General features: G+C 37.1%; 1 protein-coding gene across 1 annotated transcript in view; it reads right to left on the bottom strand.

Annotated features, from left to right (window-relative positions):
- The window catches only part of SPAG17 (sperm associated antigen 17), a 238369-nt gene extending 232381 nt beyond the window's left edge, over positions 1-5988 (bottom strand). The window contains exon 1 of the mRNA XM_030824766.1: positions 5831-5988. Within this exon, the coding sequence (XP_030680626.1) occupies positions 5831-5917 (87 nt within the window). The 5' untranslated portion in view covers positions 5918-5988. The remainder of the gene's footprint in view (positions 1-5830) is intronic.
- Between the last annotated feature and the right edge of the window lie 10731 nt (positions 5989-16719).

The raw sequence follows: 16719 nt of genomic DNA, 5'->3' as shown, positions 1-16719 counted from the left end.
CACATAGACCAATGGAACAGAATAGAGAACTCAGATATAAATACACGAATTTGTAGTAAACTCATTTTCAACAACAGTGCCAAGAGCTTACAACAGAAAAGGACAGTCTCTTCAATAAATGGGAAATAAATGCTGGGAAAACTGGATATCCATATGCAGAAGAATGAAACTAGACCCCTGTCTCTCTCCATATACAAAAATCAAATCAAAATGGATTGCAGACTTAAATCTAATACCTGAGACTATGAAATTATTAGAAGAAAACATTGGAGAAATGTTTCAGGACATTGGTCTAGGCAAGTATTTTTTTGTGTGTAAGACCTCAAAAGCATATGCAACCAAAGCAAAAATAGAGAAGTGGGATCACATCAAGCTAAAAAGCTCTGCACAGCAAAGAAAACAATCAACAAAATGAAAAGACAACTCATGCAGTGGGAGAAAATATTTGCAAATTATCCATCTGACGAGGGATTAATAACCAGGTATTTAAGGAGCTCAAACAACTAAATAGGAAAAAAAACCCAAATAATCTGATTTAAAAATAGGCAAAGGATTCAAATAGACATTTCTCAAAAAAGATGTACAAATGACCAAAAGGTGTATGAAAAGATGCTCAACATCGCTAATCATAGATAAATGCAAATCAAAACTACAATGAGATATCATCCCACCCTAGTTAAAATGGCTTTTATCAAAAAGACAGGGAATAATGAGTGTTGGCAGGGATGTGGAGAAAGGGGAACTCTTGTATACTGCTGATGAGAGTGTAAATTAATACAGACACTATAGACAACTGTATGGAGATTCCTCAAAAAACTAATGATAGAACTACCATATAATCCGGCAGTTCCGCTACTTGGTATATAGCCAAAATAAATGATATCAATGTACCAAAGAAAGATTTGCACTTCCATGCTTATTGCAGCAGTATTCACAATAGCCAAAATATGGAATCAATCTAAGTTCCCATCAACAGATGAACCAATAAAGAAAACTGTATATATGCAGTATATATACACACAATGAAATACTATTCAGCCATACAACATGAAATCTTGTCCTTTATAGCAACAAGGATGGAACTGGCATTCATTATGTTAAGTGAAATAAGGGAAAGATGAATATTGTATGTTCTCCCTCTTATGTAGGAAATAAAAAAGTAGATCTCATGAAGATAAAGAGTAGAATGACAGTTATCAGAGGCTGGGAAAAGTAGTGAAGCCAGGGCATAGAGTTTGCTTAATGGATACAAATATAGAGTTTGATAGAAGAAATAAGTCCTAGTGTTTAATAGATCAGTAGAGTGACTATAATTTACAATAATCTATCATATATTTCGAAAAAGCTAGAAGAGAATAATTGGAATGTTTCTAGTATAAAGAAAAGACAAATATTTAAAGTGATGAATATCCTTATAGTCATTTGATCTTTTCAAACTATATGACTGTATTAAATTATGACATGTACCTCTAAAATGTGTACCTCTATTATGTATGAGTACAAAAATAAAATTGATAAAAAAATTTTAAAGAGAGTCCTTCAAGTTGAAATGAAGGATGCTAGATAGTAACTGAAAGCTATAAAAAATATAAATTTCTTTGGTAAAAAAATGCATGGACAAATGTATTTTTAAAAGTATTATTGTAATCTGATTTGCAAATCCACTTTATTTTCTACAGGAGTTAAAGAAAAATGTATAAAATTAATTATAAATCTATGCTAATGGGTACATAGTATATAAAGATGTAATTTGTGACATCATAAGTCATGCAGAAGGTGAAGCTGTAAAGTGAATTTATATAAGCAATTGATATTAAGTTGGTATCAATTTAAGACAGACTATTATAATTTTATGATATATGTAATTCCCATAGTAACCACAAAGAAAATATCTATAGAATATACACAGAAGAAAATGAGAAGGCATTCTAAACATGTCACAAAAAAAAATCAGCTAAATAAAGGCACTAATGGAGGTAACAAAGGACGCAAAAAATCTGTAAGGCATATGGGAAACAAATAATAAAATGGCAAAAGTAAGTCTTTTCATACCAGTAATTACTTTAAATGTGAATGTATTAAACCCTACAATAATAAAACAGAGACTGGCAGAATGGATTAAAAAACAACAAACAAAACTACTCAGAATTCAAGTATATGCTGTCTGCAGAGATTCACTTTAGCTCTAAGGATATGCATAGGTTGAAAGTAAGGGACAGACAAAGATATTCCATGCAAATATTAATAGTAACCAAGAGCGAGCACAGGAGGTTAAGCAACTATAACACACAAAAAAAGACTTTAAGTCAAAAGTTGTTACAAGAGACAAAGAATAAAGATGCTCAACATCACTTATCATTAGAGAAATGAACATCTAAACCACAGTGAGCTATCACCTCATATCTGTTAGGACAGCTATTATTAAAAAATCAAAACCAAAACACGAACAAAAACAAACCTCACCAAAAAATAAATAAATAAAAAATTAAAAAAGTGCTGGCAAAGATGTGGTGAAATGGAAATCCTTGTACATTTTTGGTTGGAATGCAAAATGATGTAGCCACTGTGCAAAATGATATGGTAGTTCCTCAAAAAATTAAATCCAGGCACAGTGGCTTAATGCTGTAATCCTAGCACTTTGAAAGCCCAAGGTGGGAGGATTGCTTGAGTCCAGGAGTTTGAGATCAGCCTGGGCCACATAGACCCTGTCTCAAAACAAAATTAAATACAGAATTATCATATGATCTAGAAATTCTACTTCTGTACACATACCCAAATGATTTTAAAGCAGAGACTCCAACAGATTTTAGCACTCCAACAGATTTTAGCACACCCACAGCCAAGAGGTGAAAGCAACCCAAGTGCCCATCAATGAATGAATGAATAAATAAAATGTAAAAAGGAAGGAAATTCTGAGACATGCTACAATATGAATGAACCTTGAAGACATTATGTTAAGTAAAATAAGAGTCACAAAAAGACAAATACTATATGATTCCACTTACATGAAGTATCTAAAATAGTCAAATTTGGAGAGACGGAAAGTACAATGGCAGCTTCCGGGGGTGAGGAGAGGGAAGGATGGGGAATTAATATTGTTTAAATAGTACTGAGTGCTAAGGTTAACACTTCTTCCTATCACTGTGGCCAATAGAGCCTGCCTTGACCATTGCATGGAAAGATTTTAATCTCTATGATACCAAGGCATCTTTGACTTTCTAATGCTGCTAGAGATCATAAATATAATGTCTATGTCACATACATACTAACACAAAAGGATATTTTTATAATCTTATTGCCAATGTACCTATTTTCTTTTTACATAATTTGAGATGTGAAATTTCACTCATATCAATAAGTTAAATATTTTGGTGTATGGATAGCAAAGATAGTAAATGACCATTTCCTTGACAGAATTAATTTAGGAGCAATGTATACCCAGAAGTGGTCTAACGTACATTTTTTCTCCCAATCTAAATGTGTCAGATTTACTTAGTGCACATATTAGTCTCCCTACTTAAAATAATCATGCTCCTTCATTCTACCTGTTCAAATTCCACCCATTATTTAGAGCCCAGGCGAAGGCAAATATTTTACAAATCATTTCCTGACTATCCCAGCCCATATTCATCTTCCTAACCTCTAGTCTCTATTTAATCATTTAGTGCTTAGTGATAGAATGCTTTGTATTATTTGCTATCATTTTATATTTTAAAACCAACTAAAATGTATGAAACAATTGACAATTATTCCAGCCTGAAAGGATAACCTGAGACAGTGATACAAGGTAAATTCAATAAAACCAAATTGCGAACTTGTTTATTCTCTTTAAAGCCTACCCAATATGAACATGAGTTCAAAAATACTATTGATTTGGGTTATCCCATGAGTTACTTCTAAAAACTGGTTTATGGAAGACTGGAGGAATTCTTTCCTTCTCTCTCATCCCCAACACACACACATAATACAACACACACACTAGCACACACACTCAACCACACATACTTGGACATGAGTAACAAGTATATGGAAAGAAACTCTCTGGATACTAAAACAATAGAGCACACTATGTGTGCTCAAAATTCACACACCCACAGTCATCTATAACCTAAATTCAGAGTCCGTTTCATTGGTGGTTAGGGCATGCCTCTGGGCATTGAACTGCTGGGTTAATCTGGGAATTATTCTTTTAGATCAGACACGAAATCAAGCAGAGAAAAATGTGAGAGGAGGTGGAGGGTAGTTGTCTTTTCCCTGCAATAAGAAAATGTGTATTCCAACAAACTGAAGAAAATTGAGTTCACTCTTTATAGTTAAAACTACATATTACTTTGAGTTCAAATTCTTTCTATTAATACATAAGATTTATTGAAGTTATATTGTTTGAGTAGGATCAAGAAAGCTGAATATTATTTCAGGTTTTCAAGCCATAAGGACAAATAGTGCCTTTAGGTTTTCCATTCAACTAGGAAAATTATAGCTTCATATTTGCAACACTAAAGCTAATGCAGTGTCAGCACCTCCATCAAACTCCGTTGTTCAGCAGTTTATAATTCAAGCAGAAATGTTCACTCCAAGACCAAACTTGGCCTACACAATCTCAAAGAAAATGGAGAAAAAATTATTTTGGCTAGCGCTGACTTATAAAAGCAAAAGAGAGGGTGCTTTTAGAAAGTGCTTTGAAAAACATCTTTGAGAATTTGAGAATGTAACTGGGGATTACTGAGCTGACATCCGGCATTACTAAAGTTATAGAAAGGACCCAAAATTCCATGACATCACATCAGCATCAGGAGTATCATAACTACTTTCACGAAATTCTTCGTCAGGACTAATTTCCTTATCAAACAGAATTACTGTTAATAGGAAAAAAAACAGTTATAGTAGAAAATAAAGACAGGTAAAAATTTCTCATGAGGGCAACACAAGACTTTAGATCCATTTTCCCTTTAAGTACTAACTCTCTAGTGCACCATACAGACATATATAAAATGAAAAAAAAATTTTTTTCCCCATTTTTCAAAGTAGTTCACAATGGCGGGCTGGAATTTCCAGAAACAACTTTTCTCTTCCCAAATGCTAACTTGGGAAACAGCTTAATGTAGAAGGGGATTTCCAGCCACAGGTGACAAGAGCTATTGGGCTCCTCATTCACTGAAGCTGGGTGGGGAGCCAGTGAATTCTGGGATCTCATGCACTTTGAAGTCCTGTGGTAGGTGGTTTGTAGATTGCCTGGTGCCTTTGTGGCATCCTGTGGGTAAGCTGGCCGCCAACCCCTCATTGCTCTGATCTCCTACACCTTCAAAATATGTCAAAACTTTAATATAGTGGGATCAGGGCATTACATTAAAAAATCATCTTTTCCTATCTATACAAGGCTCCCTTGTACTAAATACAGTGTAATTCTAGGCACTCCGTGTCTGTTTTCACTCAGCATTTATTAAAGCCCTATTATGGGCCAGGCCACAGATGATTTGATGCGATTCTCATCCTTTAGAAGGTTTCAGGAGAAAACAAAAAGTCCATAAAAGGAATTCCAGTACAATTGTGGAGTGCCATCTGGACGACTTCACTGAAAAGGTTCTGGAGGTGTCAGAGCCACACCTCCTCTCTTCCCCACCACACAGTTCTCACCGGCCTTTGAAATCACACTGACTCACCTGGTGGGTGTTCCCTTAAGTTCCATTCGTTTATCAAGCACTTCCTGTCCCTGGGACCCTGGGTGCTGGAACCATCAGGGCACGGAGAGATACGGATGAGAGGGCGAGCCTTAAGGCCGGGCCTCTGGCATTGCCCGGGGCAGGGAGGGCTTAAAGGGCTCAAGGCTCACCTGATTGAACTGTGCAGCTATGAGCGAGGGTTCCCATATCTTAGAACTGGTGTTCACAGTCCCTCCTTTCTCCTTCTTGGGTGCCATGCAAAGGACGGGAGGAGCATTGGCCTCTAAACTGGGCTCAGGCCCTGCCTAAGCGTCCCCGCTACCACAGTAACCGAAGCCACGCCCAGTTCCTGAACTACGTCGGCTCCCCTCCCCCAACCCCGTTCAGAATCCTTGGGTCAACCGCTTCCGTCTCCACAGCAACAGAGTTTCAGAGCTCGCGGCAGCCTGGGGGCGGGGTTTCCAGTCCCGCGGTCAAATTTTAGGACTTTTCAGCAGGAAAGTTGCAGAAGTGGAGGAGGGCAGGACGAGGCTGGCCTCGGCAGGTCGGGCTACGTTCTTCTACAGTCTGAGGCGTTGCCTAGAAACTCAAAATCTCTGGAGTCCCATCCAGGACTCCTCCACCAAGATTTCTTCCGATCCTGAGTAACCAAGATTGGAATACTGACCCCTTCAGGAGGCAGCCCATGCCGTTTTTTTCCAACCGCTCTAATCTGCCCCAAATGCTTCCTTGTATGAATCCAAATTTGTCTCTCCTTGACCTCTGCCCTCTGCACTGGTTCAGCCTCCGCCTCTGGGGCCTTACTAAACAACTCCAATCACCCTTCCACGTGATCCCTTATCTAATTGTAGGTGGGATTAATGTACTTATCTGCCCAAACAGCTCCAGTCCTTTAAACTGCCTTTTATTGATTGGTAAGTAGACTTTTTTTTCCCCTTTTTTCCCACCCTGCACTCATCAATATCTAAAATATCCTGGTTGGACAAGTTTCCCAAAATAATGATAGTAATAAAAACCATTGTTTCTTGAGCTCTGGTTATATGCTATATACAAGATTATTTCATTTAATTCTCACAACCACCTTATCCCAATTCCCACAGTGTTTGATTGATGGTGCCAGGATTAGATCACAGGATTATCTGAGTCACAGATCTAGTGTGCATAACGGCTACACTGCTGTCTACTACTGTTTTAGGCCTGCCAAAATGAGGGATACCCTCTTCTGGAGCTAGATTTACTTTTGTTTTTTATTGCAGTGAGACAAATTTGAGGACACCCTGGGGCAGAGCGCAACCAAAGGTGCCTTGCTGTCTCATTAGTCATATAAAATTCTGCACTGACCAGGGCTTAACTAGCCATTAAAGCCCTGCACTTTGCCTAGAGGTGAGATGCTTCAGTTATCCCAGTGGCCCAGATGAGTGAGGTGATGCAAGCCAGAAGCTTAATTTCACTGGGCACAATCTGATGAATGGGTGACCTTCCACGGGGGATGTTCTAAATCTTTTAATTGCTAACCCTTTTAATTTCTTTGAGGAATAAATTGAGGGAAAGAGGATAGTGATATCCAGCCACTAGCATCCTTTTTCATTTGGGGGGAAATTTTAATGAAGATGCTTCAACTTTTATTCATAAGTTGGACCATGAAAGGAAGTTTATTTTTCCACCCTAATTCTTTAATACAGATACAGTGAGCCCTCCCATCATCACAGTTCTTCATCCCTGGATTTAACCAACTGTGGATCCAAAATATTAAAACATAAATAAATATACAAATAAAAATACAGCATAACAACTATTTTACAGCATTTACATAATATTAGATATTATAAATAATCTAGATATGATTTAAAGTGTAGGAGAGGATGTGCGTAGGTTATATGCAAATACTAGGCCATTTTATTGAGCGGTGAAGCCAGCTGGACTTCCTGGGTTGAGTGGGGACTTGGAGAACTTTTCTGTCCTACAACAGGATTGTAAAATGCACCAATCAGCGCTCTGTAGCTAGGATTGTAAAATGCACCAATCAGTGCTCTGTAGCTAACAAGGGGATTGTAAAATGCACCAATCAGTGCTCTGTAAAAACGCACCAATCAGTGCTCTGTAGCTAGCAAAAGGATTGTAAAATGCACCAATCAGCGCTCTGTAAAACACACCAATCAGCGCTCTGTAAAATGCACCAATCAGCACTCTGTAAAATGCACCAATCAGCAGGATCCTAAAAGTGGCCAATCGTAGTGAGGATTGAAAAAAGGGCACTCTGATAGGACAAAAACAAAACCTGGGTGGGGACAATAAGGGAATAAAAGCTGTCCACCAGCAGCCAGCAGGGGCACCTGTTGGGTCCCCTTCAATGCTGTGGAAGCTCTGTGCTTTTGCTGTTTCACTCTTCACAAAAATCGTTGCTACCAGTCACTCTTTGGGTCTGTGCCATCTTTTTTTTTTTTTGAGTTGGAGTCTCACTCTGTCGCCCAGACTGGAATGCAATGGTGGATCTTGGCTCGCTGCCAGCTCTGCCTCCCAGTGGAGGCAGACTGGGTTCACACCAGTCGCCTGCCTCAGCCTCCTGACTAGCTGGGACTACAGGCATCCGCCACCATGCCCATCTAATTTTTGTATTTTTAGTAGAGATGGGGTTTCACTGTGTTAGCCAGGATGGTCTCCATCTCCTGACCTCGTGATCCTCTTGCTTCAGCCTCCCAAAGTGCTGGGATTACAGGTGTGAGCCACTGCGCCCGGCCAGGGTCCACGCCATCTTTAAGAGCTATAACACCGTGGAGGTCTGGGCTTCATGCTTGAAGTCAGTGAGACCATGAACCCACCGGCAGGAATCTACTGCAGACACATCATTAAGGAACTTGAATATCAGACATTTTTCTATCGGAGAATGTGAAGGGTCCTGGAACCAATTCGCTGTGGATACCAAGGGACCATTGTATTAAAGAAAAACAATTTCTAGAAACAGTCTTTCACAGAAACTTTACAGAAAAATACGAGTTTTTATTTCTTGCTGGATTAAAGACAGTTCATCTTCTTGGGAGGGAATAGATAGATCCTATGGCAGCCTAGCCATAGGCTAAATAATTTACATATGGAAGCCCTCTTTTGTCGTGAGAATAAGCTAACTGATGCATGGTAATGCCAGAGAGAGATCTGCCAGAAAAGGATTTTCCTGAGAGTCTATAACAACACTGAGGCTGCTATTAATTTTCATAGCATTTTCTCCAAAATTTTGTTCCTCACCAAAATTTTTTCAGCATTTGTAAGATGAAAATGTTCTTTGTATTATGGCTAGAAAATAAAGTTGAGTCTCTTTCAGACCAAAAAAAAAAAAAAAAAAAATCTACCTAATCATTAATTAGATCACTCTAAATTTTGATCAAGTTCTCGTAGTTTTAAACTGGGGGAAAAAAAGTCCTGCCTTTTTATTTAAAAGGTAGTAAAAAGTTTGTTGACATTCCGGGATATTTTATAAAAAATTTAGCTGTTTGTGCATGTCATGCTACATTACTAATATTCTTCCTTTTTGAATGTGAATGCACACTTCAAAATAAACCATTACCTGCAATCAGTTTTGCCAGATCACTAGCAGATGATCAATAAAATAGGTTGCAGATAAGGGGAAAAAATGGAATAAGCAGAAAAAAAGTAAAATTAAGTGTTATTTAAAAATTGCAGAGATAGTGTCACTAGCCATTTTTTAACAAGTGACAGCTGTCCAACCACAATATTGGCGCAATAAGATGTTTGTAATATTTGTTGTGACAGAAACTATCCAGTTGTTCATCAGACATTTCCTTTTATTTTCTCCTAATATGGGAGTCAGACATTTTTTGGCCTTCCTTATTCTTAGATGTGAACATGTGACTGAGTTCTAGCCAAGCCTGGCCTTGAAAAATGTCTCCCAGCATTGTTCATACCCTTTTTGCTTGATAGTGGGGTGGCATTGAAAACCTTGAATCTCTGAATGATTGCTGTGACACAGAGATCTCCCCTTCCCCTGAAGATCATCCTGCTCCTCCCACCAAAAGCATTTGCTTGGGACTATTATGTAGGTGAGAATTAAACGTTTTTCTTAAAGCTGCTGAAGTACTGGGGTTTGCTATAGCAGCCAGGGTTACTGTAACTACCCTAACATTTTTTATCATTTTCATCTGAGAATCACCTGTTAGTAAATCTAACACCAGCCAGCCTTTCTGAAACTGCCTGAGAGAACAACCTTGTTACTTTCAAGGAGGCAATACACAATGCTGGCCACTGTGAGAGGCAGGAAGATCTAATCCCTGCCTCCCCACTACCCCCTGCATCTAGTGAGATCTTGATTTCACCCTTTACCTTGCTTTCCATCAGCATATACAGTACATTCTTTCACTTCTTTATCTAGTAAATAAATTTCTTACTTTAAACAAATGGTTTGCATAGTTAAGTAATACAACAAACTAGTCTTATATCACCTATCTTAGGAAAAAATGTTCCTATTTTTCAGAAGGTAAACCAACTAGATCCATCACCTAGCTATCCATATACATCATTTATAATTTTGAAAATGATTTACAGGAATTGAACATTTTAAAAGGCAAAAATAAATATTTCAGAATGGAAGAGTGTATTTCTAATATAATCTTTTATAGTCGTTTCCTTGGTAAAGTCCTACCAGAAAACATTTAAATATAGAAGGTTTTCCAAAATTGATTTAAGGAGTTTAAAATAAAGGTTTTATTACAGAATGCTTTTTGCCCAGTTTTGGCCTTTTCCATTATTCTAGGGAAAGTGGTACTCTAGATAATTTATGATACAAAATGGGAAGATTTTATACAGTAACCAATTTATAAGGGGTTTCATCATAGAATTGGTCTGTTTAATTTCAGAAAATAGGTGTGAATGACAATGTTCATAGTTTGAAGTAGCAAAAGTCATTCAGCCAAAAAAGGACCCTGCCAAGAACAGAAAAAAAGCATTACCATCTGTCATACATTTATGCTTTTTTGGTATAATAAATTGTTTCCCCCACTAAATATAAGTTGAAACTTTATAAGCATATACTTTACTACATAAATTTTCCCATATGTCATTGGCTAAAACAAAACTATATTATTTGGAGAATTTTCTTTCACATTGGCAGGATTACTCCTGGTTTGTTTGATTTAGTTTTTCCCGTATGAGTTTGCATTTGATTTGTTTAGCTTACCAAAGACTGTTCACTTTCAGGGATGCATGATTTCTTTAGGCTATGATTACTGAATAAGTTATTTCTTCAAGTATTATGCTTTGATCTTATAATTCACTCTTACTCAGGTGTGAAGTCAGCCATATTACTTTTCATACTTGAAAGGTTTAGCCAACTATTGATGCATCCAGTACTTCCATTGTTGTCAGGTAACGGCAGGAACTGTGGACCAATTCACTTCTAGGCCAGGATTCCAGGTATTCGAAATCCATTTAGCCGCAGCAACCAGCTTGCCTTGGGTTAAGAAAGCCTCACAGATGTCTACTGATTTCTCCAGTTGGTATCCTACATCCAAGAATACCTCTCGGTATACATATGTCTTGTTCACACCATGATCTTTGTATTTCTAACCTTCAAAATAGAGTGCTATAATGCCCTGTCTTTGAGTTTTTATTGTGTGGGATACAGAGGGCTAGGTGTCTTTCAGCTACAGGGTCCAAAACATATGGAGAATATTATACCTGCATTCTATGGTTGGCATTAGCTTCCTATTTATTTTTGAGTGCTATTTAAAATGTTGACTTTAATCTTTAAAGCCCCTCATTGTTTAGAAGCCAGTTACTCCAGATATCACATCTCTCCCTATGCATCACTGTGGCAATTAAAATCAGCTGCAGTGCTTGCAATTTGTAATCCCGTGTGAATTCTGGGGAGCCTGGGAGTAGATCACTTTCCAGAGAAGAACTTCCCTAAGAACCCTCAGTTTCTGTCAATGGTAAAAGCAGTATTTGGAGTTTATAGTTTTGGCCTTGAATGTCTTGTCATATATCTGTAAGTGTCTGGAACCATAATTAAGTGCTGTTGATTTAATTTTTATGTTATTTGTAGTGAGAGAGTTTAGAATACCAAATCTACATTTAATGAATCAGAAAAATAACAGCTGTACATAGTAAAAATAGACAAAGCTAAAATTCATCTGTTTCATATTTATTAGTGTGGGAGTTTTCACTCTAGTGTTCTCTCAAGTCCTTCTTTGAATCTAATTTTAATATCTTCAGTGAAGGGATTTGCCCTGAATCCTTAGGGAACCATTTCAAAATCCATAACTCATGTAATTTATTTCTCTAAATGCTTACCTAAATGTTTGATTTCTTAATGTTTTATCAGATGTCTGTTACTTATAAATGTGTGCTATGTTAAATAATAACTTTCTTTTTGCTGTATACAAGGTCCAAAAACTACAGTTGAGGTAAACCTACTCCAATCTAACAGACTACACCAAGTAATATTACGCCAGATCATGGAACATTCTTTTGGAGAGAACAGATGATTGGTAATGGGGCTTTGAGGACCTGGTAGCACTGTATATGAGGCTTAGGTGAAGAGTGGTGTCTATCACTTTTCTTACCCATCTGTCTTCAACTTCTCATTCCTTTTTCTAGCCTAACCCTCAGCCTTCTTCAAAAAATGCAGAATACCACTAGGAAGATTTCCAAATGACTTCCTAGGAAGTTTGTCTCTGACTGTGATCTTGTAAATGTTAAATGCAACTGTGTTACTCACCTTTTTCTGTGTTACCATGTATGCCAATCCATAGTTCCATGAATTAATTTTGCCTTGCTAGATTCCAATTTTTGTGTAATATCCTGTTATGGAGGGAACCCCAACCAAAGGCTGTAGGATACCATAGTGCCCCACTTATTGAGAAGGGGTTATCATTCCGTAGGACCCAATTACTTCATTTCCTCCTATATTTCCAGCTCATAGATCATTTGCTTACCTAATAACTATAGAATGTTCTTTCTTGGTATTTTATACTATATTCATCTCTTGGTAAGAAAATGTTTATCTGATTAAATAAAATTGTATTTCCCAGTTGACTGGTGTTGCCATTTAGAGGGATGAGAATGCTAGAAAAAGAAGGTTCTGGATGGGTTGGGTGGTAGGTGAGGAAATTATGATTTTGGTTTTAGACATGTTCAGTGTGTGTACCGTTGAGACATCTAGATGTCTCAGGCAATTGGGTATGTGGGCCTGGTGCTCACAGCAGGGATAGACATGGGTGAATCATCAGCATATGAGGTTGAGTTTGCCTGGAGAGACCACCAAGTGAACAGGGGTGCAGAACCTACAGCTGAACCTTTAGGAGACTGTGGTTGTGAGGAAGAAAATAGATATGCGACCAAAGAGGTGTGTCACTGGAGCCAAAGGACAGGATGAGAGCATTTCTAAAATGAGGGAGTGTCCAGCAGTGTTAAATGCTACTGAGAGGTCAAGTGAGAAAGACTGAAAAATGCTTGCTGGACTTAGGGAAGAAAAGGTCAGCAGTAGTTAGCTACTCTACTTTAGCTACATTCACTTGAATGCATTTCCTATGCAGGTAATTTTTCCTACTGTTCTTGGGTCAAACTGATCTTTAAGAGTGATTTCTTTAAAAAATTACATTTCTGATAGTTTGATATGTGGTAGATTTATGGGCCAAAAGAATTAATATTGTTAAAATGTCCATACTACCCAAAGTGACCTAAAGATTCAGTGCAATCCCTATCAATGTTTGATTTCTTAATGTGGCATTCTTCACAGAAATAGAAAAAAAATCCTAAAATTTATATGAAACCACAAAAGAGTCTGAATTGCTGTAAAGCAACCCCAAGCAAAAAGAACAGAGACAGAGGTATTAATATTACATTACCTGACTTCAAACTAAACTACAAAGTTATAGTAATCAAAACAACATGGTACTGGCATAAAAACACACAGACCAATGAAACAGAATAGAGAACCCAGATATAAATCCATGTATTTACAGTGAACTTATTTTCAACAAAGGCTGAAAAAACATACCCTGGAGAAAGGACAGTCTCTTCAATAAATGGTGCTGGGAAAACTGGACAACCACTAGAATAAAACATTGGAGAAATGCTTTGGAACATTGGCCTAGGCAAAGATTTCTTGAGTAGGACCTCAAAAGCACAGGCAACAGAAGCAAAAATGGATAAATGTGATCTTATCAAGTTAAGAAGCTTCTGCACAGCAAATGAAACAGTCAATAGTGAAAAGACAACCCACAGAATGAGAGAAAATATTTGCAAACTATTAGATGACAAGAGATTGTTAGTAGACTATATAAAGAACACAAACTACTCAATAGCAAAAACAAATTAAAACGTCAAATAATTGGATTAAAACGTGAGCAAAAGATCTGAATAGATGTTTCTCAAAAGAAGGCATACATATGGTCAACAGGTATATGAAAAATCGTTGCACATCACTAAACATCAGAGAAATGCAAATCAAAGCCACAGTGAAACATCATCTCACCCCGGTTAAAACGGCTTTATCAAAATGACAAAAAATAGCAGATGCCAGTGAGGATGTAAAGAAAGATGAAATCCTGTACACTGTTGGTGAGAATGTAAAGTAGTACAGACACTATGGAGAACGGTATGGAGGTTCCTCAAAAATCTCAGAACTATTGTATGATCTGGCAATCCCACTGCTGGGTATATATCCAAAAGAAAGGAAATCAGTATATTAAAGAGATGTATTCATGCCCATGTTTATTGCAGCACTATTCACAATAGTCAACATATGGAATCAACCTGTGTCCATCAATGGATTGGTGGATAAAGAAAATGGGGTACATATACACAATGAAATATTATTTGGCTATAAAAAAGAATTAACTCTTGTTTGAAACAACATGGGTGGAACTGGAGGACATTATATTAAGCAAAATAAGCTAGGCACAGAAAGATCAATATTATATATTCTCACTTAAATGTGGGAGCTAAAAGATTGATCTCATGGAGATAGAGAGTAGAATTATGGTTACCAGAGATTGATTAGGGTAGTAGGGACCGGTGGGGAATAAAGAGGCGTTGGTCAATGGGTACAAAAATACAGTTAGATGGAATAAAATCTAGTGTTTGGTAGCACAATAGGGCAACTATAGTTAATTTATTTTATATTTCAAAATTACTAGAAGACTGGAACTGGAATATTTGTAACAGAAAGAAATGATAAGTGTTTGAGGTAATAGATATCCCAATTACCCTGATTTGATCGTTACACATTGTATGCTTGTATCAAAATATCACATTCTCTAGAAATATGTGCAACTATTATGTATCCCTAAAATATAAAAATAAAAATTTTGCTTAAATCGTGTAAGCTGCAAAAATCGTATATATTACAATACACAGTTTTTATTGTATACATTTTCATATTTGTAATTTTTTTTCCTTTTTTTTTGAGACAGAGTCTTGCTCTGCTGCCCAGGCTGGAGTGGCGCTATCCCAGCACACTGCAAGCTCTGCCTCCCGGGTTCACGCCATTCTCCTGCCTCAGCCTCCCAAGTAGCTGGGACTACAGGCACCCACCACCATACCTGGCTAATTTTTTTGTATTTTTAGTAGAGACAGGGTTTCGCCGTGTTAGCCAGGATGGTCTCGATCTCCTGACCTTGTGATCTAACCGCCTTGGCGTCCCAAAGTGCTGGGATTACAGGCGTGAGCCACCGTGCCCAGCCTGTGATTTTTTAAAGATATCAGTGAGCACTGGCTTCTATGCACAGTATAAAGAAATTTTCACAACACAGGCATCTTTTAAGTTTTAAAATGTAATAATAAGGAAATCATCTTATTAAAATCTACTTTAAGCATGTTTTGTGAATGCATCAGTCTGAAAAGGGAGGAAGGATTACGTCATACTGAGGAAAAGGCCCTATACTGCATTTCTGTCCACTTTCAAATACACATTCTCAGAAAACGTCCAACAAAGGTTTTACCATTTGGTTGACAAAAATGAATATAAGGAAAGAATATGAGAAAAAAGAAAGCACTTGAAGTCAGACACTAGGAAGCAAAGGAAAACGTTAAGAAAAGACTCATTCAAAAACAAAATTTCAGCCAATGCACAATTCTATCAGCAGAGCAAATAATGCTTCTAAAGGTGGTGGTGTAGGCTGGTTTCTCTGTCTTGCTCCACTTCTGAATCTATTCAGGTCTTCTACCATTTCCTTTATGGGAGCCAACTGTTTCTAACTCTGCCCACCCAAATAACAGCTTTATTGGCTCTTTCTTATATTTCAACTCTGTACTATATTAAACAAAACAAAACTTCATTCTTTTTCTGTTATGCTTTGATTTTTGTGCTTTACTTTTTGTTTTGTAAATAGCAGTAACTTCTTTATGCTCCCATGGTTGGTTCTTTCTTTCTTTCTTTTCTCTTTCTTTCTTTCTTTCTTTCTTTCTTTCTTTCTTTCTTTCTTTCTTTCTTTCTTCTTTCTTTCTTTCTTCTTTCTTCTTTCTTTCTTTCTTTCTTTCTTTCTTTCTTTCTTCTTTTCTTTCTTTCTTTCTTTCTTTCTTTCTTTCTTTCTTTCTTTCTTTTTCTTTCTTCTTTCTTTCTTTCTTTCTTTCTTTCTTTCTTTCTTTCTTTCTCTTTCTTTCTTTCTTAAAGCTGGTTAGTTATAATCTTTAGGCTTCTATTTTTGTTCAAAATCAAGTTACACAATTTGCCAATCATCCACATTTTAAAACTTTTATGATTATTTTTGCATAACTGTATGCACTTCACCTGAGCCAGCTGTCTTAATCCTTTAGAGTGTGGCTATTTTCCGCTATTATACTTTTGGGTAATAACCATTGCCAGTTTTATCCCACTAAGTAAATTCCTCATTTTATGGAAATTGTTTTTATAAAGCTTAAGTTACTCACATTTATACCCATAATCTCTTCTCCCTCCCCGTTCAGTCTGGTAGTCATTTGAAACCCTATTAAGCTATTTGTTATCACAGTTTCTAAAACTCCTCCTGATATTAGCTGTTCAACTTGTCATATACTCTTTCTTCAACACAGGAGGCTAATTAAAAATTGGAGAATCCAATCACAGAGC

Source organism: Nomascus leucogenys, chromosome 12, assembly GCF_006542625.1.
Source record: "Nomascus leucogenys isolate Asia chromosome 12, Asia_NLE_v1, whole genome shotgun sequence".
In the NCBI taxonomy this organism is placed as follows: domain Eukaryota; kingdom Metazoa; phylum Chordata; class Mammalia; order Primates; family Hylobatidae; genus Nomascus; species Nomascus leucogenys.
This window is presented reverse-complemented; position numbering and strand designations above follow the sequence as displayed.